The sequence below is a fragment of the Muntiacus reevesi genome, chromosome 2 (assembly GCF_963930625.1).
Source record: "Muntiacus reevesi chromosome 2, mMunRee1.1, whole genome shotgun sequence".
Lineage (NCBI taxonomy): Eukaryota > Metazoa > Chordata > Mammalia > Artiodactyla > Cervidae > Muntiacus > Muntiacus reevesi.
The window spans coordinates 260,763,519-260,788,993 of NC_089250.1; the positions used below are offsets into that span (position 1 = coordinate 260,763,519).

General features: G+C 49.6%; 1 protein-coding gene across 2 annotated transcripts; it reads left to right on the plus strand.

Annotated features, from left to right (window-relative positions):
• Nucleotides 1-1,926: 1,926 nt before the first annotated feature.
• ACP7 (acid phosphatase 7, tartrate resistant (putative)) lies at nt 1,927-15,432 on the plus strand. Of its 2 annotated transcripts, none has more exons than XM_065920580.1 (12): nt 1,927-2,225; nt 6,212-6,412; nt 6,711-6,893; nt 8,001-8,124; nt 8,351-8,413; nt 8,518-8,632; nt 8,721-8,828; nt 8,919-8,976; nt 9,071-9,138; nt 9,261-9,332; nt 13,603-13,743; nt 15,168-15,432. In XM_065920580.1, the coding sequence occupies exons 1-12, from the start codon at nt 2,105-2,107 to the stop codon at nt 15,231-15,233; spliced, it is 1,320 nt and encodes a 439-aa protein (XP_065776652.1). In that variant the 5' UTR covers nt 1,927-2,104; the 3' UTR covers nt 15,234-15,432. The 2 variants fall into 2 exon arrangements, with proteins under 2 accessions (XP_065776652.1, XP_065776653.1); XM_065920581.1 differs by having other exon boundaries at nt 13,606-13,743.
• The last annotated feature ends 10,043 nt before the right edge of the window (nt 15,433-25,475 follow it).

Sequence of the window (25,475 nt, forward strand, 5' to 3'; positions counted from 1 at the left end):
AGGGCCGTAAGGGGCCTGTACGTTCAGGCCGGCTCCCTGCACTTCTCCAGGGATCAAACTTAAGTTTCCCACATTGCAGGTGGATTCTTTACCGTCTGAGCCAGGCTCTGGGAAAATACCCAAGGCTATCGTGGCAAGCCACTCACAGCCTTCAAACAGGTCACAGACCTTGTACAGAGAGAAGTCTCACTGTCTCCCACCTCGTTAGTTAGAGCTTAGTTGTGTCCGCCCCCCCGGGCTGTAGCCTACCACGTTCCTCTGTCCAAGGGATTCGCCAGGCAAGAATACATGCTCTCCTGAAGGGGATCTTCTCCACCCAGGGATCAAACCCAGGTCTCCTGCATTGCAGGTAGATTCTTACCCATCTGAGCCACTAGGGAAGCAGGGTCCCACCTACATCCCAGGGCAATTTCTGGAACTCACACATTAATAAGCATAAAAATAAGTTGATTCTTATCCAGCTATTACTGTGGTCCAGGCGCTGTTCTCAGCATGCAATTTCATGTGTCAACTGGTTGAAACCTCACGATAGCCCATAGTGTTGATACTGTTATCACCCTCATTTCACAGGCGAAGAAACCAGGTCCCCGCGAGGTTGAGTCACCAGCCAAGGTCGCACAACTCAGAAGCAGCAGTCTGTCGGTGGACTTCGATTTTCCGTTTTCAGCATGCGGGGGGGGCGGGGCGGCAGCTGCGAAGGAAGCTGCCCGGGAACTAAGCTTGGAGATGGGAAGGAGGAAGGAACTGCCAAGAATACAAAGCCCGCGAGGAGGGAAAGGGGCGGGGAATCTCCCCACCCCAACCCAGGTCGCGGATGAAGGTGCCCGGACACCTGGGTACCTCGGGATCCGGAAAGGCCAGAGATGGGGACCAGAATCTGCCCTGGGGGCTCCGCAGCTGCGGGGTGAGGCTCCTGGGGATGAGCACAGACTTACCAGTCCGGGCGCTCACCTGGTGGCCGGCTTGGAGGCGGCGGCGGTGGTTTACCAAACCTTCCTGGGTCCCCTTTCCTTCGCTCCGCCCTTGGTGGGGGGCGTGTGGGCGTGGGGCGCCTGGGACCGGCCAGACCAGTGGGACGCGGGGCCCCAGCTGTCTGGGGAGGCTGTCACCTGGAGAAGGCAGGCTCTTCCGGGGCTGGGACAGCTAGCTGTGGGCGGTGGGATGGCTCATAAATACCACCATCGCACTGGTTCCCCGAGACGCGAGCGCGTGCTGGGAGCTGGCATCCCAGAGGGTGAGCCAGGGACCCGGAGGGAATCCCCAGCCCCAGGTCCCGGTCCCCGGATTGACAGTCCCCACCTGCCTCTCCGTTGGCAGGGAGGTCCTCCACGAGCAGGAGATCCGAACTGGAGCGGGAGGGGAAGGGCTGGGGAGGAGGGTGGGTATGCAAGCGCAGGGCCCGGAAATAGGGAGAAATTGGGGTCACTAACGGCAGGATGGGATGCTGAGATGGGGGCAGGGAGGATGGGGCTGCTCCAGGTGGAATGAAATGCTTCGGTGGTCTGGGGATGGAGTGGAGGTATCGGGGTCACAAAGATGGAAATGGAAGGTTGCAGGATGGAGGAGAGGACCGTGAGGTCTCTGAGGGTGGGGTGGAATGCTGGGAATGGGGTTGCCAAAGGCAATCTCCTACACTGAGAGCCCCACCCCCAATCCCATCCCCAAACCTCTTGCACTGGGAGTGAGCGGTGGATTAGAGCAAGGGTTCTGCAGCCAGGACCCCTGGGTTCCAGTCTCCGCTCCCTCACACTTGAGCCGTGCCACTGAATCACTCCATTGCTCAACTTCCTCATCCATGATACGGGGCTGATGATCACAGAGGCCACCACACACAGGAATGTTGTCGGGCTCCCACGAGTTCATTTATGCAAAGTGCTTAGCACCCAGTGAGGCTCAGAGGGCATTCGTCTTTCAGTCTTGAGTGATGCTTGCTTTTGTTTTCTCTCCAGCGTCTGGACAAGCACTCCCCGTGAAGACCTCCCTGCCATCCCTGCTGCCTCCCTCCCTCTGCTGGGATCGTCCTCCTTCCCCCATCCTCCCAGCCCCTCCTGCTGACGCCTGCAGGACCCCATCCCCTTCCCCTGCTCCCCACCTTCCCTCTACTATGTGTTCCTTTCGTCCCTGCTGGACCTGCTGCTGTCTGCTCCTCTTCTTCTCCCTGGAAGTCCAGGGGTCCCCAAAGCCTCTCAGCGCTGCCCCCGAGCAAGTCCACTTGTCCTACCCAGGTAAGTGTCTGTGACCTCTCCCCAGGCATTTCCCAGTGAGGACCAGTTGGTTTGGGGGCTCAGGTATTCCGCACTGATTCCCAAGGGAGTCTAGGCTGCTGGGTGTTCCTGAGCCTCAGTTGCCCACATCTGTTAAATGGAGATTATAAGCAGTGGGATATGTGATTGTGTGGGAAATGATTCTGGTTCTCAGCCTATAGTAAGATTCTCCTTGGAGGATTGGTGGTGTCCTTATTCATTGTGTAACTGTTTGTTGTGTTGTCAACAAAACTACCTCCTGGTCCTTGATATTGGGGTGGAGGTGCAAGGGGTAATAAGACCCTCGACTCTGGACCCTCTGCACCCAGACTTCCGAGTTCTAACCCCAGCTTTGTTGCTTACCTGCTGTGTGACCTTGGGCGACTGACTTAACCTCTCTGGTCTCAGCTTCCTCATCTGGACAGTGGGGTAATATTAGTGAGACCTCCCCGTGAAGAGTAAGTGAAATATTAACCTGTGAAGTGGCAAACGGGAACTTGGCATGTGGCAGTGGTTCTCACATGTTTCTGTCTCAGGATGCTTTGGCACAGCTGAAAAAATTATGAGAACCTCAGAGAGCTTTAGCTTATGTGACTTATATCCATAATAGTCGCCATATCAGAAACTAAAATGGAGGCATTAAAAAATATTGATTCAATCATTAAAAATGGACAATAGTAAACCTCTTCAGTGGTAAGGTAAATGACATTTTTCATGAAAAGTAACTACACTTTAAAAAAAGAAAAGCAATATAGTGAGAAAATTGGCATTGACTTATTAAATCTTTTAAGGTCTCTTTAATGTCCTCTCCTATCTGTGACAGTGTCTCAGACTTTTCTTTTTTTGGATCCTTGACACTTTTAGGGTAGTTTCATTTATTTAGTTATTTATTCATTTATTTCTTTATTTGGCTGTGCTGGTTCTTCGCTGTTGCTCAGGCTTCTCTCCAGTCATGGCGAGGAGGCTGCTCTCTTGTTTCAGAACATGGGCTCTAGGGCAGGTGTGGGCTCAGAAGTTGTGGTTGCCGCATGGCATGTGGAATCTTCCTGGACCAGGGATCGAACCCGAATCCCTTGCATTGGCTGGCGGATTCTTAACTACTGGATCACCAGGAAGTCCTAAGGTAGTTTCTTAAAGGTTAGCTGCATTGAGAATCTGAAACCACATGAATGAAATGGCTTTGGCATTTGCTGGATAAATAACATTGGACAAGGCACTTTGCCTGGAGGCCTCTATAAAATGGAATAAAAATAAAACCCATCTCACAGGGTTGTTGTGAAAACCCAGTGAGATCATAGCCGTCCTTTGTTTGGCCTACACAATAATGATAATCATAACAAATATACTCTTAGAAGTGATTCAGATGGAAAACTCATTTAACCTCTTATTGACCTTAAGCTGTAGGTGCTATTGTTAGTTCCATCTTCCAAAAGAGTAAACGGAAGCCCAAAGCAATGAAGAGTCTCATCTCAGGTCACACAGTCTGGGATTTGAACCCAGGCAGGCTGGCTTAAGAGCCTACCATATTTGGTCTTCAAACTAAATTTCGTACTAATTTTAGATACCATGAGATCTTACTAATGCCAACAGTATTTCAGTCCACCACCAAGGGTGTACTTTAGCCTTCTTTCCTCATTTGCAACTTCTTTTTCCAACATTGAGAAGTCAAGCTCCCTCTATCTACTATAGACTTTCTCATTTTGTTCAGAGCCAGAGGAAGCATAAAGGGGCTGCTCTGTGGCATGTGGGGTCTTAGTTCCCTGACCAGAGATGAAACCCGAGTTCCCTGCATTGCAAGGCAGATTCTCAACCACTGGACCGCCAGAGAGGTCCCTGTTTTTTTATATACTTACAGCCCTTTGTTGGTGTTTCTATTCCATATTGATCTCCCCCTACAACCTACGTGTGTGCTAAGTCACTTCAGTTGTGTCTGACTCATTGCAACCCTAGGGACTGTAGCCCGCCAGGCTCCTCTGTCCATGGGATATTTCCCAGACAAGAATACTGGGGTGGGTTGCCATGCCCTCCTCCAGGGGGATCTTCCTGACCTAGGGATCGAACCCTTACCTCTTATGTTTCCTGCATTGGCAGGGAACACTAGCGGCACCTGGGAAGCCCCCCTACAACCTAGGAAGGCTTTAATTGTTCATTTCTTGGGGTGTGTGAAGGAAATATGAAATAGGACTATAGCTCTAGGACTCAGGGTTTTAAGAAAAAGACAAACTCGAGAAGCATCCTACACCTGCATCCCGACTAACTACTCCGTTCCCATCCCCTCTTTTTTCTACCCCTTCCCCATTCCAGCCCATGTGAGTAATACAGTTGTTCAGTGTCTGGTGTACTCTTCTTGTACAAATAAATGAGCAGATACTTGTGTATTTCCTTACACCTCTTACATGACGAGTAGCTGACTATAGGCACTCTTGTGTACGTTGTTTCTTTTAGCGTTGTGTCCTGGACTTCATTCTATACTGGTTCCTAGAGTTCATCCTCTTCCTTTCTGACAGCTGTGAAGTGCTCCGTGGTACGGATGTTACATAGCTCCTTAAGTCACTCTCCTATGTATGGGCACATCTGTGGTCTCCATAGTTTGCAGTTACAAACAGTGCTGCCATGAATAGCCTGCGCACGTGCCTTTTGCACACACGCTGCAGGAAAAAGAACCACCTGGTGGGCTTCCCAGGTGGCACTGATGGTAAAGAACCCGCCTGTCAACGCAGGAGACATGAGAGACTCCATTTCAATCCCTGGGTCGGGAAAATCCCCTAGAGAAGGGCATGGCAACCCACTCCAGTATTCTTGCCTGGAGAACCCCATGGGAGCCTACAATCTGTAGGGTCATAATGAGTAAGACACGACTGAAGTGACTTAGCACGCGTGCACACACACCACATGGTATTTTTAAAACCTTGATTTTGTGACTGATGGGTTTTGTTTGTTTGCAAATTGACTTTTTTGATTGTGCCTTGTGGCATGAGAAATCTTAGTTCCCTCACCAGGGATCAAACCTTCGAACCCATGCTCCCTGCATTGGAAGCAGGAGTTTTAACCTCTGGACTGCGAGGGAAGTCCCTGGTTGCTGACATTCAAGAATTAGAAGCTATTACTTAAAAGTTTGTATGTGCTCTTGGGATATGAAAACCACCGTATAAAGATTTGCTCTATCTCATTAGAACTGATTCAAATGAGTTCTTTTTAATGGCTGAGTAATATTCCATGGTGTATATGTACCACAGCTTCCTTATCCATTCGTCTGCTGATGGGCATCTAGGGCTGATTCATGTCAATGTATGACAAAAATCACTACAATACTGTAAAGTAATTAGCCTCCAACTAATAAAAATAAGTGAAAAAAAAAAAAAAGATTTGCTCTAGAAGTTGACAGACTGGCTGGTACCGAGCCTGCTTCATGCATGGCGGCCACCCCTAGAGCTGACCAATGGCTTCCGCCCGAGACAGGGCAGACTCTACGCTCGGCCACAGACTCCATCTCTCCCTGCTGCCTTCCTCCTCATAGCTGGCCCCTGTTCCCACATATATTACCTAACTGGCCTCCAGACATCTGAGTTTACAACCCCTAAACAGTGTCATGTGTAAAGTATGTGGCACGAACCTGCACACAGTAAGTAACACCATTTATAATAATATCCATCCACTCATGTAACCCTGACTGTACCAGACACTGTTTCAAGCGCTCTCCTTTTATTTATTCATCTAAGCCTCAAAGAACCCCATAGGGAAGATACTATTATTATTCCATTTTTACCAACAAGGAAACTGAGGCTGAGAGCTACAGGAACTTGACGAAGGAAAGCACACCTTGGAAATGGTGAAGTAGGGATTGAACTTGGGAAGCTCCAGAACCTGTGTCCTTAACTCCTAAATGTTCAAGAGCCTCTCACTCTCTGCACATCCCTCCCCACCTGCGCCCAGGCCTCACTGCCTACCTTCTTTGCCTCTCTCTCCAGGTGAGCCAGGCTCCATGACTGTAACCTGGACCACATGGGTCCCAGTGCCCTCTGAAGTGCAGTATGGGCTGCAGCCTTCCGGGCCCCTGCCCTTCCAGGCTCGGGGCACCTTCAGCCCTTTTGTGGATGGGGGCATTCTCCGGCGGAAGCTCTACATGCACCGAGTCACCCTGCGGGGGCTGCTGCCAGGAGTCCAGTATGGTGAGAGGGGCCCTGGGGCCCAGGCGTTGATGGGCGAATGGGAGAAGCAGTGGGATGTGGGCTAACAGCTACTCAGGCGGGCTGGTACCCTCTCTGCTTACCTGCAAGCCTATTGTATGAGACCCTGGGATGCAAATGGAAGGCTGAAGACCTGGGGTGAGGTGGTCAGAAGGGGCGTGGGCTAGACCATTCAGTGCCCCCACCAGGTGAAGATGGATGGGGGTGGAGGAGACACCCTGGGGCGCTCCCCCCCGACCCCCCAGCCCCGGCAGACGGTGACCCTTTCCTCTCCCCTCAGTTTACCGCTGCGGCAGCGCTCAGGGCTGGAGCCGTCGCTTCCGCTTCCGGGCCTTGAAGAAGGGGCCCCACTGGAGCCCGCGCCTGGCTGTGTTTGGGGATCTGGGGGCCGACAATCCGAGGGCCCTCCCCCGACTGCGCCGGGACACCCAGCAGGGCATGTACGACGCTGTTCTCCATGTGGGTGAGGAGGCATCGGCTAGGTATGGGGTGGGAGGTACGCCAGGACTGCGAGGGGCCGGGGGCGGGGCCAGCGTGGCTCCAAAGGGAAGGGGGAGGAGACTGGCCTTGGAGATGACGTCGTGGTTAAACCGGGCTCCCGGGTTAAAGTCAATCTGGCACCTAGAGCTACGTGCATTGGTTTTCTCCACTGTATTACCGCTGTAAGAACTGGGACTAGGTTAGATTCGTCCGACTGTTGTGATGACGATACGGACTTCCCAGGGGGCGCTAGTGGTAAAGAACCTGCCTGCCAATGTAGGAGATGTACGAGACACGGGTTCGATCCCTGGGTCAGGAAGATCCCCCTGGAGAAAGGCATGGCAGCCCACTCCAGTATTCTTGCCTGGAGAATCCCATGGACAGAGGAGCCTGGCGGGCTACAGTCCATGGGTCACAAAGAGTTGAACACGACCGAAGAGACTTCACAGACGCACCATGATGAATAAGTCGGCATTGCCTGGCACGCTGTGGGTGCTACGGAAGTGTTGGTTGTCATGATCATTTCTGCTGTGATCTGAGAGCCAGGAACCAGATGGGAGATGGAAACTGGGGCTATGATTCAAAGCTGTAGTAGGCGCAGGAATCAGACTTCTGAGGTTTGATTCCTGGATCCTTAAGCTCAGCTCTGTGACCTTGAGTCAGCTCTCCACCCTCCGGAGCCTCGGTTTCCCCATTTGAAAAGGGGATGATAATAACATCCACCTCAGAGGGTGTTTTGAAGATCAAGCATGTAAAGCATCTGGGAAATCCTGCCTGGTACAAATCCAGTGCCAGAGCAGACCATGTCAGTCTCAATGTTGTCATTACTCTGGGAAGGGACGAGATGGGGGCTGGGGTGCTGGAGCACAGGAGACCAGCGAGGTCCTAGGTCCTGTGGGCGTGTCAGGGACCAGAGGCGAAGGAGACGGTTCCAAGTGCACCTGCACTTGGGTGTGAGGTAGGGATTGAAGATGCCTGAGCGGGAGGGGGAGCCAGGACTTGATCAACCAGGTCTCAGTTCTGGCGACAGCAGAGCTGGGTCTGGGTCCTCATCCTCTCCTCCGCCGCCCACCTCCCCACCCCCACCCAGGAGACTTCGCCTACAACATGGATCAGGACAATGCGCGTGTCGGGGACAGGTTCATGAAACTCATCGAACCCGTGGCCGCCAGCCTGCCCTACATGACCTGCCCTGGGAATCACGAGGAACGCTAGTGAGGCCCGAGGGCTTTGGGGTGGGCGAGGGCCTGGCCGACAAAACCAGTCCTTCCTAGCGTCTCCCCTTGGTCTCTCACGGTGCAGCAGCTCGTTGATGGACGTGAGAGGAGAGGAGATGAGGGCTGGGCTGGGAGCCAGGCTTGGCCTGGTGGTGGAAAGTGGTGGGGGCGGCGGGCGGGCACCCAGACCTTCCCTCCTACCCTTTTACTTCCTTTTATCCAGCAACTTCTCCAACTACAAAGCTCGCTTCAGCATGCCGGGGAACACTGAAGGCCTGTGGTACAGGTAATCTGGGGGGGGCGGAGCAGGGACACCGGCCTCCCTCCCCTGAAGGATGGGGGATGCAGAGGAGACCCTCACCTCTGACCCCTGGCCTTTGACCCTTCCAGCTGGGATCTGGGACCCGCACACATCATCTCCTTCTCCACCGAGGTATATTTCTTCCTCCATTACGGCCGCCACCTGGTAGAGAGACAGTTTCACTGGCTGGAGAGCGACCTCCAGGTAACCTTTGGATGTCCCCTGGGATGTGCCTCCCCACCCCCTCCTCCACCACCGCCCCCCGCCCCTCACTCTGAGCCCTTCTCTGCAGAAAGCCAATGAGAACCGGGCGGTCCGGCCGTGGATCATCACCATGGGCCACCGGCCCATGTACTGCTCCAATGCTGATTTGGATGACTGTACCTGGCATGAAAGCAAGGTGAGCACCCCCTCCCCGGGAGCCAGGTGCTGAGATCCAGGTGGGGGGCTGGCCTGAGTCACCCCTGTCCTCCTCGCTCATCTCGCTTAGGTTCGCAAAGGCCTCCGTGGCAAGTTCTACGGGCTGGAGGATCTTTTTTACAAATATGGTGAGTGACACCCCCCTCCACCCCAGGACTCTCCAGGCCCCGCCTCCCTTCTCTCCTGGATTCAGAGGCCTGAACCCCTCTTGCTTTGTCTCAGGGGTCGACCTGCAGCTGTGGGCCCATGAGCACTCGTATGAACGCCTGTGGCCGATTTACAACTACCAGGTGAGGGAGGCCCCCGGGGAGGGCTGAGACCCATGGAGCTGGTGGTGTCAGTGGACCCCTCAGTCAGATCCCTGGGGGCCTGGCCAGTGTGACGCACCCCCTCCACCTTGTCACTTCTCCAGGTACTTAATGGCAGCCAGGAGATGCCCTACACCCACCCTCGAGGCCCTGTCCACATCATCACAGGATCTGCTGTGAGCAAGGCGGGGTGGGGCGGGGTGGGATGTCGCCTTTGACCTCTGATCTCTCGAGGGTGGCACCTGTACCAGCTTGGGTGCCTCCTCCTTTATACAGCTGGTATCTCTTAGAGGGTTAGATGTACCTAGTAGCGTGCCCATTGCACAGATGCAGAAACAGAAGCTAAGAGTAAAATACTCCTTCAAAGTCACAGGTTCAGTAAGTGGCGGGGCAGGGGGTGCTTGCCCAGGTCTGCTGGTTGGATCCAGGGCAGAGGGCTTATTATTATTCTTATAACTGGACTCCAGACCTTATTCACATTGCACTGTTGCACCAGCTTATCCCCCACTGTGTTTGGTTATTGTGTCTCCTTGTGGCTCAGTCGCAGCCAACTCTTTGTGACCCCATGGATGGTAGCCCGCCAGGCTTCTCTGTCGATGGAATTTTCCAGGCAAGAATACTGGAATGGGTTGCCATTTCCTTCTCCATTGTGTCTCCTTAGTCTCCTCCCATCCGTAACTATTCCTCCATCTTCCCTTGTCTTTCATTCTGGCCAGTTGTTTGTTTTTGTTTTGTTTTTCCCGAATGCCCCTGGAGCTGGGTTTGTCTGATACTTTCTCATGCCGAGATGCAGGTTATGCATTTGGGGCCAGACAATCACAAGCGATGTTGTGTCCTCAGCACATCGTACCGAGGGGTCCAGGTCCTCACAGTGTCTCATTCCTGGAGGCGTTTCTCTGAATCACCTGTCTGAGGATGTTCTTCCACCATCAAGTTGCTGTATTTCCCTTTCTGGCTAATAAACATCTTGGGTGCTTTTAGACCCTGCAAAAGTTGTTTCTCCTCCAACTTTCACCCACTGTTTTCTTTTTTAAATTTGTTTGACTGTGCCAGGTCTTAATCGTGGCACATAGAATCTTTCTTTTTTTTTTTCTTTTTTAGTTGCAGGACTTGGAATTTCTAGTTGCGGCATTTGAGCTCTTGGTTGCGGCATATGACTCTAGTTCCCTGACCAGGGATCAAACTCAGGATCCCTGCAGTGGGAGCTCAGAGTCTTAGCTACTGGGCCACCAGGGAAGTCTCCACTTACTAATATTTGAATCCATCAGTGGGTCTTGCCTGCAACACTGATCACTGGGGCATTCTGCTGGGAATCGTCTATTTCCCTCATTCCTCCCTGATTTATTAATTAGCAGCCTCCTGTGGGGAAGAGTTGTCCCTTCTGCCCCATTTAGTTTGTTGGTTAGTTACGGATTCGCACCAGTGTGGACTCATGGGGAGTTATTTCCTCCTGGGGGTCATAATCCAGTTCTCCTGCTACTGAGGCTCCTGTGTACACGCTCTCACTCTGGCCGCTGGGAGCTCTTCAGATCAGGTCCCGCGTCTTTTCAAAGTCCCTGTCGTTTTGTGGGCTCTTTCTTACTTTTTGGTACCGCAAGGTGCTCCAGGACCATCTTGCGTCCCCTCCACTCCCACCCCCAGCAGCCTTGGAATCAATCACTTCCGCAAGAAGTGAGGGCTTACTTTTTAAGCTGATTTGACAAATCAGTGGTCTTCCCAGTGGCCACATGTGGCTGTGAGAGCTGGACCATAAAGAAGGTGGAGCACCAGAGAATTGATGCCTTTGAACTGTGGTCCTGGAGAAGACTCTTGAGAGTCCCCTGGACTGCAAGGAGATCAAACCTGTCAATCTTAAGGGAAATCAGCCCTGAATACTCGTTGAAAGGACTGATGCTGAAGCTGAAGTTCCAGTATTTTGGTCATCTGATGCCAACAGCCGACTCATTGGAAAAGTCCCTGATGCTGGGAAAGATTGAGGGCAGAAGGTGAGGAGCGCATCAGAGGATGAGACAGCTGTATGGCATCAGTGATGCAATGGACATGAACTTGGGCAAACTTCGGGAGATGGTGAGGGACAGGGAGACCTGGTGTGCTGCATTTCACGGGGTTGTAAAGAGTCGGACATGACTGGGTGACTAAGCAACAACAAATTAGTGATCCAAGGAAGAACTTCTCGTGATAAAAGTTCAGACAGTACAGAGGACAGGAAGTGAAACCATCAATATCCTTCTTGCTAAGTCATTTCAGTCGTGTCCAACTCTTTGTGACCCTGTGGACTGTGGCCCGCCAGCCTCCTCTGTCCGCAGGGATTCTCCAGGCAAGAATACTGGAGTGGGTGTCCTCCTCCAGGGGATCTTCCAGACCCAAGGACCGAAGCCATGTCTCTTATGTCTCTTGCAGTGGCAGGCAAGTTCTTCACTGCTAAGTCCCACTCTCAATGGTTACGTCTCTTGGGTAGCATTTGGGAATATTTTCTGTGTATGCAAATTAGTCAGTGTCTCAATAGAGATGTATTACTACATCACCCACTTTTCATTTTTTTTGGCTACACTGGATTTTTGTTGTAGTGCCTGGGGCGGGGTGGCGTTGCTCAGCATTGCAGCATGAAAGCTCTCTCTAGTTGCAGTGTCTAGGCTTCCCTAGTCGTGTCAGATGGGCTTAGTTGCCCCACAGTATGTTGGATTTTAGTTCCCTGACCAGGGATCGAACCCACATCCCCTGCAATGGGAGGCAAATTCTTAAGCATTGGACCACCAGGGAAGTCCCATCACCCACTTTTTAAAAACATCTTGAATCATCCTTCATACCCTAGCAGTTCTCGGCCTTGATGCATGTTAGAATTACCTGGGGAGGTTTTAAATCTTTGATGCCCTGACCCAACCCCGGGACAAACGCCAGAAGCTGAGGGCTCGGCCTTGGCATTGTGAACATTTAACCACGCTTGTTTCAATCTCTACTTCTGTCTCTGTCTCTCTATCGATATGTGTGTGTGCATGCTTGTGTGTGTACAATTTTACTATCATTTTCAGATCCAATGAGGAGTTGAGTTGCAGAAATGATGCCCCTTTATCCTTCCATCTGTGTTTCCTAAAAAAATTGAGGATATTCTCTTACATCAGTACAGTATAATAGATTCAAGTAGTTAACAATTGATAACATGCCATCATCCAGTCTCATTCAAATTTAGCCAATTGTCCTATTCATGTCCTTTAAAGATTTTTTTTTTCTGGTCCAGGATCTAGTTTAAGATCATATGTTCTATTTTTGTGTCTTGTTTCTCTCCCCTCCTTTAATCAGAAACATCTCCCCTTCTTTCTGCATTCTTCAAGACTTTGAAAAATTTGAAGAGTACAGCAACGTTGTTTGGTAGACTCTCAGTGTGGGTTTGATTAGATTGAAGTTACACATTTTTGATAAGAACACACAAAAGTGATACTGGTTTTTCCCGTGTGTGTGTTTTAATATTTACGTATTTGGCCAGCTCTTAGTTGCTGCAGTCAGACCTTCGTTGCATCATGCAGGATCTTTTGTTACATGCTGTCTCTAGTTGTGATGTGTGGGCTCAGTTGCTTTGCAGCATGGGGGGGCCTTAGCTCCCTGACCAGGGATTGAACGTGCATCCACTGCATTGCCAGGCAGATTCCTAACCACTGGACCAGCAGGGAAGTCCCCAATACTGTGTTCTTTTCAGTGTATCCTATGAGGAAGTGCATGGTATTTCTTTAAGCCTCAGTTTACGCATCTCTTACACCATACTTATGATTTTCCCCTTTAAAGTTAACAAGTGTCTCCTGGAGCTACCTGGAGACTATGCAAATATCCTGCTATTCCTCATACTTTCACCGCTACTTTGACCATCCATTGATGGTTCTTGCTTCCATCAGTTACTACAGAGATAGCTGCAACATGGTGACTTTCTTTTTTTTTTAAGCTCCCTCATCCTTCCTGCTCACATCACCTAGTTTTCTACTGCAAGAATAAACACTTCCTCTCTCCCAGGCAATAATGATTTTAAAAGCTTTCTTGGAGGGTCTAGTCTGCAGCGAAGGTTGAAAGCCAACAATTTCTTCTGTCCTGTGAATTGCATTTTCCTGTTAAAAATACATCTTGGCCATCTTTCTATACTGCCCCTCTCTGTGATGGCTATGCTCTAATTTATTTAACTGACCCTTACTGATGGGCATTTGGCTGACTTCCAGCTCAGAGCTTTTACAGAAGATGCTTCAGTGGACAGTCTTGTACAACCACACACTGTTGTCTAAGTCCAAGACTCAGGGCACAGGAAGCCTGGCTGGGTCAAAACACTCAATTGTGTGCGTTACCAAGGTCAAGTCTTAACCAGCTTTGCCTTCCCTGGGGGTGGCAGGATCCCGTCTGGCAGGTCTTTTCTGCTCCCCGGTGGGTACTTCACCTGCCCCAGCCCTGGGGCTAAATGACTCTTTCCAGCAGGGCTGTGAAGAGCTGCTCACCCCCTTCACCCTCTTCCCGCGGCCCTGGAGCGCCCTGCGTGTGAAAGAGTACGGGTACACACGGCTGCACATCCTCAATGGGACCCATGTCCACATCCAGCAGGTGTCTGATGACCAGGTCAGTGAGCAGTGGCCCGATCACCTGCTTGAGAAAGCAGGCCCAGTGCGTTCTGGAGTCAAGTGGTTTAAAAAGCGGACTTGAGAGCTGGAGACCCTGGGTTCAAATCTTGCCTCTGCTACTTACCAGCTGGATAACCTCAAGCAACTCTGAGCCACAATTTTCCCATCTGCAAAATGGGGATGTTAGTAGTTTCTGCCCCAGAGGATTGAATGAGAGTTGAATGACTTATTATATAGAAAGTGCTCAGAATGGTTTCTAAAACATGGTCAGTTCTAAAGGGATTTATCAACGTGAAGCAGGGGAAGAAAAAAGTAGGTGGTGGGAGGCAGGCAGAGGGAAACCAATATGATGCGTGTGCAACCCCACGGACTGTAGCCCGCCAGGCTCCTCTGTCCGTGGGGTTTCCCAAGAAAGAATACTGGAGTAGGTTGCCATTTCCTACTTCAGGGGACCTTCCCGACCCAGGGATCAAACCTGAGTTTCTTGTTCCTCCTGCATAGCAAGTGAAAACTTTACCACTTGTGCCACCTAGGAAGCCCCGTGGCTTAAGCTTAGGTAGACCCATATAATCATGGCTCACCTTTCTGTATTTTTGCCATTGTAGTTTTAAAATAGCACTAATAACTATGATTGATTGAACACCTATTGTGCACCAAACCCTGAGCTCAGTGGCTTATATTTAGTCCCTTTAATCACCACAATAATACTAAGAAAGAAAATACAAATTTTCTTTCCATTTTACAGCTAAGAGAACAGAGGCTCAGAGAGGGCAAGTAATTTTCCCAGGGTTGCACAGCCAGAGGTTGCAGAGCTGAGATATGACCACAAAGACCATATTCTTTTTACAATAAATAGCAACCATTTATTGTGTGGCCAATACAGGGGCAGGCGCTTGTGTGTATTATCTATTCAGTTCTCCCCACTTTTTATTGGGTTGGCCAAAAAGTTCATTTGGGCTTTTTCTAAACATCTTAATGAAAACCGCAAATGAACTTTCTGGCCAACCCAAACCCAATAGAATATGGAAGTCAGGCTCAGAGTTGGATCATGTGCTGGAGGTCACAGAGGGTGGCTTTGCTGCCATATAAAGTGAATTCTGTCTCCCTCTGGGGTTTGTGCTCTAATAGTAACAGCCTACACTTACCCAGCCCTTGCCATGTGCCAGGCTCCCTTTTAAGCCTTTTCCAAATACCTCACTTAATTCTCACGATATCTATGATGTGTGTACTAGTACTATCATCCTCACTTTCCAGATGAGGAAAACTGAGGCTCAGAGAGGTCTAGCCACTTGTTCAAGGTCTCACAGCTTATCAGCGACAGAGCTGGGATTTGAACCCAGGCCACTTGGCCCCAGAATCTGGGCTTTCAGCCCTCATTTCCTCCTCCTTTTTTTCTTTTTTTTTTTTTTTTGTCCCTTGCAGGATGGGAAGATTGTGGACGATGTTTGGGTGGTAAGACCTCTGCTTGGCCGGATGATGTACCTCTAGGAATGGAGACAGCTCTCAGCAGGAACCCCGGACCTTGCTGGCAGGCCCGAGAGGGGAGTCAGGTCGACCTCGACTCCTCTGCCGTCCTTGGCACCATGTAGGGTGGATGCAGCCCTGAGAGAGCTGGAGCAGCCCTCACCTCCCAGAGAGCTGGGGGTCCCAGCCTGCCGGGTTGGGAGAGCAGGTGTATATGCAGGCAGAGTGAAACAAGACAGGTCGTGGGTGGCACCACCCAGCCCTCCTGCACAGCAGTGACTGGGCGGAATGTCCACAGGGCCTCGGGAATAAAGAGGCTTATGGCTGTGTCTCCCTGGACTCTGAACTTCTGCTGGTGATGGCCCCCTCTGGGCTGTCTCCCCTTCTGCCCGCCTAGCAAAGGCCCTTACCAGCCCCAAGTCAGCAGGGTGGGCACAGCTGTCATGACACCACTGTCCAGCAGGTGGCGCCGGCGACCTTCTCAGGCCGGCCCTCTGTGCCAATCGGGGGCCTGGCTCCCTTAGCCCAAGAGGAGCTAGCCCGTGTGGTCCGTGCCTCAGTCTCCCAGTCTGCCACCGAGTTATCCTGGAAGCGGGCAAGTGTTAACACTCCAAACTGCCAGCTGGGACAGCTGACAAGCTTAGGAGCTCACGGACCTGCGGTTTTCCTCCCTTTAAAAATTTTCCCCCTCCCTCTGTTTCCTTTCTACCTTTTGTGCAGTCAGTCGTTATTTATTGAGCGCCTGTTATGTGCCAGGACCTGTTCTCCATGCTGGGAACAGCACAGAGATGTCTGCCTTCATGGAGCTGAAATTCTATCCAGGGTGTCAGATAGCAAGCACAATAAATAAGTAAAACCCATAACAGGGTAAATGGTGATCAAGCACACAGCAAAGGCAGGAAGGGGATGGAAAGTCATGAGAGGGGACGGCGGCAATTTTCATGAGGATGGTCAGGGAGACCTCACTGAGAGGGTGATATTTAGATCTGAAGGAGGAGTCACATGGGCAGAGCAGTCCAGGCAGAGGGACAGCCAGTGCAAAGGCCCTGGGGCAGAAACATATCAGAGCATCAGTGGAGAGGTCAGTGTGATGGAGCCAGAGGAAGAGGAAGAGTAGGGATGAGAACAGAGAATTGAAAAGGGCAGATCACATGGGACATTGTGGGTCACAAGGCGGTCTCTGTCCTTTATCCTGAGTGACGTGGAGCCACAGGAGGGTTCTGAGCTGGTGATGGGCAGGACCTGACTCCAGAAGTCCTAGGCAAAGGCTGGGCTCTGGCCTCAAGGATGAGGGCTCTCCTGAGTGAAGCCAGTGAGTTCCCAGCTCTGCAGGCTGATAGCGTTTATCGGTTCGTCCATTGTGTTCTGCAGTTTCAGCCTCCTCAGATCTTTTTCACACTCTGCCCAAGGCTCTTTGCGGTCTTTTTTTTTTTTTTTTTTAATATCTTGGCTCTATTTATTTATTTATCTTTATTTTAGTTTTTACTTGTTGGCTGCATGGCTTGTGGAATCTTAGTTCCCTGTTGTTGTTTAGTCGCTAAGTCGTGTCTGACTCTTTTGCAGCCCCATGGACTGTAGCCCACCAGGCTCTTCTGTCCATGGGATTTCCCAGGCAAGAATACTGGAGTGGGTTGCCATTTCCTTTCCAGGGGATCCTCCCCACCCAGGGATCGAACCCATATCTTCTGTATTGGCAAGTGGATTATTTACTGTTGAGCCACCAGGGAAGGCCTTAGTTCCCTGACCAGGGATAGAATCCACACCCTGGGCAGTGGAAGTATGGAGTCTCAACCCCTGGAGGGCCAGGGAATTCCCTCCTTGCACTTTCTTGAGCACAAGCTCTCTCTCACTGTCTGCCCTCGGCCCTGCGCGCTGGCTCTTCGTCATGCGAGTGCCCTCCCTCCGCTCATTCGGGGCTGCATCTGCTCAGCCTCAGGGGTCGGCCTTCCCCAACAACCCCAGCTAAAGGGGTCACGGTCACTCCCTGTCTCATCCTGTTTTACTTCATGTCCAACTCTTAGCATTCTGCCATTCTCTCATCGATTGATTGGTTACCTTGTTCATTGTCAGCTTGCCTCGCTGGGCTGGGGGCGGTCTATGAGGGTGGAGACCAAGGCCATCTTATTCATTCATGGGTCCCTTACCTCCACACTCTCCTTCACCAATTTCTCCCAGACCCCTTCTCAGGGGTCTTCTCAGCCTTCTCAGGCTGAGTGGGGGCCCTGCCCCATCTGGACTGTCACTGTCTGGGGGTAGGTCTGTCTACCCGCCCTGGACTGTCAACCCCACGAGGGCGATGCTCAGGGCTCAGTCCAGCACAGCCCAGCACTAGATAGATTCTTGAGGTTAATAAATACTTGTGCCTTAATGAAGGCTGTCACATGTCAGGCTCCAGCCAGGCAATCCCAGGGACAGAGATGAATCAGCCCAGTAAGATCCTTCGGGAGCCCGAGGGCCGCAGGGAAATATGGTTACACAACGCAGATGACAAGCATCAAGAGAACGCCACAGACAGATGCACCAGGCCCATCAGGTGACCAGTGGGGGAGTCATTCATTGCACGCTGTGGCCGAAGACTGAGTTGATGTCCGTGTGGGTCTGGCATGTTCTGTTGGCCTGGGCTGACCACCAGGCAGAAACTGGGTTCGAATCTCCGTTCTGCCACATCCTGCGGGGTGTGGAATTGCCAGCCCTCTCTGAACCTCTGTTTCTTCACCTGTAATAAAAGGGTGATCATACTTTGTGGGGTGTCCTTGGGATTAAATGAGGTTGAAAGCCTTGGTGTTGTCCCTGACTCCTCTTTTTCTCTCATCCCAGGTTTAATTCGGTAGTAAATGCTGTTGGTTTTTGTTTTTTTTTCCCTGACCGATCAACATGTGAGATCTTAGTTCCCCGACCAGGGATTGAACCCACACACCACCACATTGGAAGCATGGTGACTTCACCATTGGACCACCAGGCAAATCCCCTGGCTTTGACTTTTAAAATCTATCTAGAATTTGTTTTTTTCCTCCCACCTACAGGGCTCCCACCCTTGTCCTGTCCCTTGTCCCCCACCTCCCGCCTGGTCTCCCCCACTTCCCCACCCCCACCATCCCCACTCCATAGTCTGTGGTCACTGGAGTTGGGGAGCCAGAGCCCTCCCCATGGCCCACCCCACTCAACCTACCGCCGTCACCTCCCTGTCCTCAGCTCCCACCACTCACCCCTTGCCCACTCTGCTCCAGCCCCGTGCGTGCACGCATGCTGAGTCCCTTCGGTCGTGTCTGACTATTTGCGACGCTATGGGCCATAGCCCGCCAGGCTCCTCTGTCCGTGGGATTCTCTGATGAGAATACTGGAGTGGGTTGCCATGCCCTCCTCCAGCAGATCTTCCTGACCCAGGGATCAAACCCATGCCTCTTCTGTCTCCTGAATTGGCAGGCGAGTTCTTTACCACTAGCGCCACGTGGGAGGCTGGCCTCAAATATATCAGGTTACCCTCTCACATTTGCACTGCTTGTTCTTCTCCCTGGGAGGCTGCCCCCAGGGATCTGCATGGCTCCATCCCTGCCCTCCTTCAGGTCTCTTCTCTAATCTCACCCTTTCGGTTCCTCTTGGACCACCTTGTCAAAACCAGCATCCTCAGCCCCCTCCTCCCATCCCTTTTCCCTGCTTTCTTTTCTTCCTTTTTTGGCCACACCATGCAACTTGCGAGATCTCGGTTCCCTGACTAGGAACTGAACCCAGGCCACAGCAGTGAAATCCTGGAGTCCTAACCACTAGGCCACCAGAGAACTCTCCGTTTTATTTTCCTTCAGAGCACTCGGACATCGTGACCTACTCTGTGGACAGATGTTTAATCATTTCTTCTTCTTCTTCTTTTTTTAAATATCTGTTTATCTATTTTTTCTGTTCTGGGTCTTAGTTGTGGTATGTGTATCTAGTTCCCTGACCAGGAATCAAACCCAGGCCTCCTGCATTGAGAGAGCAGTCTTAGCCAGATCACCAAGTAAGACCCTAATCATTTATTCTTTACCTCCTCCTTCAGAATGTGGGCTTCCAGGGTGCAGGGTTTTCTGCTGGTTCTCTTCACCCCTGTAGCCATTGGTTGAAGGAAGGAAAGCAGGCAGGAAAAATACAGGCAAAATTCAATCACGGCACCTGATGCTGAGGGAGCAGGTGAATGACAGGAATGATAGTGATTTCGGTGAATCAGATAAAGTTGCTCAGCCCTAGGGGCTGCCATGGCTGGGTACGTAGGAGACAAGGCATGTATGGCTCATTGCAACACCTGTGACATGTGACCCACACAGGAAGTGACAGGTTGCAAGCCGGAGACCCTGAGGCTTCAAGGAGGCAAAGCTTGAGCAAGGCTCAAGCTACACAGATGCCTGGCTGGCAGGTGGGGGCAGAGAGGGAGGTGTAGGGAGGTTGAATGGGAAGGGGGCTGTGAGTGCTCCCAAAAAGAGCATCGGGGCCTGGGAAGCTCCTGGGATGTCTGGTTGTGGGGGGTGGGGCACTATGGAGAGATTCGAAGGAGGAAGCTGCAGGTCTCTAGATTCAGTCATTGACAAATGTTTTAATTAATAAAGTCCTGCATTGCTTAAATCAGCCAGGCATGGTTTCTGTGGATGGCAAGAACCATGCGAGACTTCTCTGGTGGTCCAATAGTAAGGACTCCACACTTCCAATGCAGAGGGTGGGAGTTCAGTCCCTGGGCAGGGAAGTTTCACATGCCACATGGCATAGCCAAAAAAACAAAAACAAGAACAAATCCAAAAAGCAACTACGCACCTACTATGATCACGTGCTAGAGACACAGTGGTGGCCCATGTGAAGCCTGACTTCTACTGGGGAGAGGGGTGTAGAGAAGAAATCATGAAAATCAAAATGCCATGACAGGATAGTTCCAGATGATGCTCAGCACTGTGAAGAAAAATACACTGAAATTAAAGTGTGGGAATGGAAAGAGTGCTTTAGGTGTGGTGTCCAGGGAAGGCTTCCCTGGAGAGGAGACATTTGAGCCAAAGGACAGGGAGTCAGTCAAAGTAAAGACCTGGAAGAGTGATCCAGGCAGAGGGACCAGCAGGGGCAAAGGCCCTGAGGCAGGACTGAACCTGTGTGTTTGAGAAACAGCCACGAGTTTTTTAATAATTAAATTTATTTATTTTTAATGGGAGGATAATTGTTCTACAATATTGTGTTAGTTTCTGCCAAACATCAACATGAATCAGCCATAGGTCTCCTCCCATCATGATGAGTTTTGACAGATGTGTATTCCCAATGAAACCACCATCAAAATCAAGAATCAGAACATTTCTGCACCCCAAAGCATCCCCCATAACTGCAGTTAATGCTTCCCTCTCTCTCTCAGCTTCAGGCAACAACTCATCTGTTCTTTGTCACTGTAGATCAGATTTGCTTTGCCTGGAATGCTCTGAGTGGAATTGTACACAGTTGGCTACAGTCCTGTATCCTTCAATTCAACCAACCATGGGTGGAAAATATCCAGAAAAAAAGTCCAGAAAGTTCCAAAAAGCAAACCTTGAATTTGCTGGATCCTGGCAGCTATTTCCACAGCATTTACAACTATTTACATAGCATTTACATTGTATTAGGTACTACAAGTAATCCAGGAATGATTTAAAGTATACATACCAGGGGACTACCCTAGGGGTCCCGTGGCTGAGACTCCACTCTCCCCATGCCGGAGGCCCAGGTTCAAACCCTGGTTGGGGGACTGGATCCCACAGGCCACAGCTAAGACACAGCGCAGCCTAAATATAGTTTCCCAGATGGCTCAGTGGTAAAGAATCCCCCAGCAATGCCGGAGACACAGTTTTGATCCCTGGGTCAGGAAGATGCCCTGGAGGAGGAAATGGTAAACCACTCCAGTATTCTAGCCTGGGAAATCCCATGGACAGAGGAGCCTGGTGGGCCTCAGTCCATGGGGTCATAAAGAGTTCTAAATAGAATTCTTAAAATAAGGTATACATACAGGAGAATGTATATAGATTATAATGCGAATACTACACTGTTTTATAAGATGGACTTGAACATCCACAGATTTGGGGATTTCCAGGGTTCCTGGAATCAATCCCCCACAGATCCAGAAAGAGGACTGTAGTATCTTTTGAGGCTGGCTGTTTTCACCCAGGCTAATACATTTGCAGTTCGTCCAAACTGTCCTCCTTATCACGAATCCCTTTCTTTTCATTGCTGAACCACGCAGTACATCTATGTTCTATGGAGTGAATGTACTGCAGCATATTTGTCTGTTTACCAGTTGATGGATGTTTGGGATTGTTCCCAGTTCGGGGTGATGATGAAAACTGCTCTGAACATTCCTGCGCAAGTCGTGTGAATACATGTTTTCATTTCTCTTGATAAACACCTAGGAGTGGGATCACAGGAACCTGTGTCTTTCACAATCTTTTACGGCTGTCTGGATGCAACCTGTGACATATTTTGTGTTCTACTCAGCATCTTATTTTATGTTTATTATTTAATTGTTCATGGGTTTATTATCTATCTCTAAAGCATTTGTTCTCTGAAAAAGAAGAAAAATGGTTAGGACCCTAGACCCTGCAACAAGGCTGCCTGTGTGACTTTGGAGAAGTTACTTAACTTCTCTGTGCTTCACTTTGCATGCTTGCAGAAAGAAAATAGCAATAGTGCATAGGGTTATTGTGGGGATTAAATGAAGTAGTATATGTGAAGGGTTTAGCACAAGGCCAGCTATACAGATAATTCTCCATAAGTGTTTTCAGTTATCATTATGCTTGGCACGCAGATGGCAACGAATATATTTACTGAATGAATCTGAGCCATCTTTAAGAGCATCAGTTTTGAAGTTAGACATCCTGGCTAAAATTCCACCAAAGCTGCTTACAAGTGGTGGAACTTTGTCCCACTTCCTACCCTACCTCCATGTCTCAGTTTTCTAAGTCTGTTAAGAGGGGCTAAGGATCCCATCCTACACATATGTGGTAAGGATTAAAGAAGATGATAAAGAGTCTACAGGGCATCTGGCATAAAAAGCAGTGAAAAAAACTAGAAGCAACTTAAATGTGCAAGAATAGGGGAACTGTTCAGTACAGTATGATACATCAACAATTAACAAACAATAGTGAGGGACTTCCTTGGTGGTTTAATGGCTAAGAGTCCAAGCTCCCAATGCAGAGGACCCAGGTTCAATCCTTGGCCAAGGAACTAGATTGCCCGTGCCACAACTGAGAGTTCACAGGCTCTAACTATAGATACCCCATGCCAAAACAAGGGTCGAAGATGCTGCATCCCACACGCAGGTGCAGTCAAATACATAAATAAAAATAAATATTGTTAAAATGATGATAAAAAATTCCTTTTATAACCTCAGTGAAAGTTGCTCAGTCATGTCTGACTCTTTGTGACCCCATATTGTCCATGGAATTTTCCAGGCCAGAATACTGGAGTGGATAGCCATTCCCTTCTCCAGGGGATCTTCCCAACCCAGGGATCAAACCCAGGTCTCCCGCATTGAAGGCAGATTCTTTACCAGCTGAGCCACAAGGGAAGCCCAATAAGATTGGAGTTGGTAGCCTATCCCTTCTCCAGGGGATCTTCGTGACCCAAAAATTGAGCCGGGGTCTCCTGCATAGCAGGCGGATTCTTTACCAGCTGAGCTATCAGGGAAGCAGCACGGCTTTTAACCTCATGGCTTGTAGTATCTTAGTTCCCCAACCAGGGATTGAACCTGCACCCTTGTCAGTGAAAGCACGGAGTCCTAATGACTCCATAGTCAGGGAATTCCCCCAAAATTCTTTTTAAATAACACTAAAGATGAATATCTTCACCTATACACCTTTGTGTATACATTTTCCTTTAATAATTCCTAGAAGTAAAATTGCTGTTTGTCGTTGTGTAGTCACTAAGTCGTGTCTGACTCTTTTGTGACCCCGTGGACTGTAGCCCACCAGGCTCCACTGTCCATGGGATTCTCCCGGCAAGAATACTGGAGTGGGTTGCCATTTCTTTCTCCAGGGGATCTTCCTGACCCAGGGACTGAACCTGAGTCTGCTGCATTGGCAGGCAGGTTCTTTACCACTTGTTAAGCCTCTGGATGAATATTGTCAAAACCTGTCCAGGATCATAGTCCTACATGTGGGCTATGAGAGTGGTTGTTATCTTATATTCTCATCAGCATTGATTATAATATTAAATAAATATTTTTGTGAGAGACCAAAAAAGATCTTTTTAAGAGCCTGATGTCCATTTTATTAATTTCTTGTTCACCAATTCTGTTTTTCCTTATTGTCTGTATTTTCAGATTTTTGTTCACATTCTTTGCTTACTTTTCTGTTGTATATTCACCTTTCTTATTGATTTGTAAATGCTCTTTACATATAAAGGGCAGAAAGCTTTGTTTGCCATCTATATATTGTCACTGATCTTTTTTCCTTTGATGTACTGAAATTTATCACTTTTATGAGGCCAAATCCGCTTCACTCTTCTCCTCCGTTTTGATCTATTGGAGGGTCACCTCCTCACTAACCCCTCCAGGAAGTCCTCTACTGGAAGCTCTCTGGGGTCTGATTTCCCCTCTGAGGACACTGAAGTAGGGGAACCTGATTGCCCATCCTGGGGAAACCCTTGGAGTAGATCAGCCACTGGGCTTGTTCCAGGGCTCTGATTGCTAATGGGATCCCCAACTAAGTTGTAAGAGGGATTCCCCACATATGGGTTCTAGAACCTGACAGTCTTCAGTGTGGGCAAAGGCTGGATATATGTATAACTGAATCAGTTTGCCGTATACCTGAAACTAACACAACATTGTAAACCAATGGTGAGCTCTTCTGCACTTAGTAGCTCAGTTGTGTCCGACTCTCTGCAACCCCATGGACTCTAGCCTGACAGACTCCTCTGTCCCTGGGGATTCTCCAGGCAAGAATACTAGAGTGGGCTGAAATGCCCTCCTCCAGGGTATCTTCCCAACCCAGGGATCAAACCCAGGTCTTCCCCGTGGCAGGTGGATTCTTTACCATCTGAGCCATCAGGGAAGCCCAAACCAACTATAGTCCATTATAAAATAATATTTTTTAAAAAGGCAAAGGTTGCACCTGGCCATCCTCCCATCACTGTGACCTAAATAAAGTGCCATCATCTCAGCTACTAGACTTGGTGGTTTTTTTTTGCTTGTAGGATCTTAGTTCCTCAACCAGGGATTAGATTGAACTTGGGCCCCATGCACTAGAAGCACAGAGTCCTAACCATTGAACCGCCAGGGAATTTCCAATACTTGGTATTAAACATGGAGACCCAGTAAGGCATAAAGATTTCAAAAGAGCAGAAGAACAGGAATGTTTAATGCTGGTGAGGATATTTAAAGAGGGTATTCCCTCTGAGTGCTGGTGGAAGTGTTAATTGGATGGAAAACTCAACATTCAAAAAAACTAAGATCATGGCATCCAGTCCCATCATTTCACGAAAAATAGATGAGAAAACAATGGAAACAGTGACAGACTTTATTTTCTTGTGCTCCAAAATCACTGTGGATGGTGACTGCAGCCATAAATTAAAAGACGCTTGCTCCTTGGAAGAAAAGCTATGACAAAGCTAGACAGTGTATTAAAAAGTAGAAACATCACTCTGCCGACAAAGATTCGCATAGTCAAAGCTATAATTTTTCCAGTAGTTATGTACAGATGTGAGAGTTGGACCATAAAGAAGGCTGAGCGCCAAAGACTTCAGTTCAGTCACTCAGTCATGTCTGACTCTTTGCAATCCCATGGACTGCAGCACACTAGGCCTCCCTGTCCATCACCAACTCCCAGAGGTTTCTCAAACTCAGGTCCATTGAGTCGGTGATGCCATCCAACCATCTCACCCTCTGTCATTTCCTTCTCCTCCTGCCTTTAATCTTTCCCAGCATCAGGGTCTTTTTCAATGAGTCAGTTGGCCAAAGTGTTGGAGTTTCAGCTTCAGCATCAGTCCTTCCAATGAATATTCAGGACTGATTTCCTTTAGGATTGACTGGTTGGCTCTCCTTGCAGTCCAAGGGACTCTCAAGAGTCTTCTCCAACACCACAGTTCAGAAGCATCAGTTCTTCAGTGCTCAGCTTTCTTTATAGTCCAACTCACATCCATACATGACTACTGGAAAAACCGTAGCTTTGATTACACAGAGTTTTTTTTGGCAAAGTAATGTCTCTGCTTTTTAACATCCTGTCTGGGTTGGTCATATCTTTTCTCCCAAGGAGCAAGTGTTTTTTAATTTCATGGCTGCAATCACCATCTGCAGTGATT

Coding starts and splice junctions, on each gene's coding strand:
- ACP7 (XM_065920580.1), top strand. CDS start 2,105: ATGTGTTCCTTTCGTCCCTGCTGGACCTGCTGCTGTCTGCTCCTCTTC. Junction 8,125..8,350: donor GGGAATCACGAGGAACGCTA/GTGAGGCCCGAG, acceptor CCTTTTATCCAG/CAACTTCTCCAACTACAAAG. Junction 9,333..13,602: donor ACATCATCACAGGATCTGCT/GTGAGCAAGGCG, acceptor GACTCTTTCCAG/CAGGGCTGTGAAGAGCTGCT.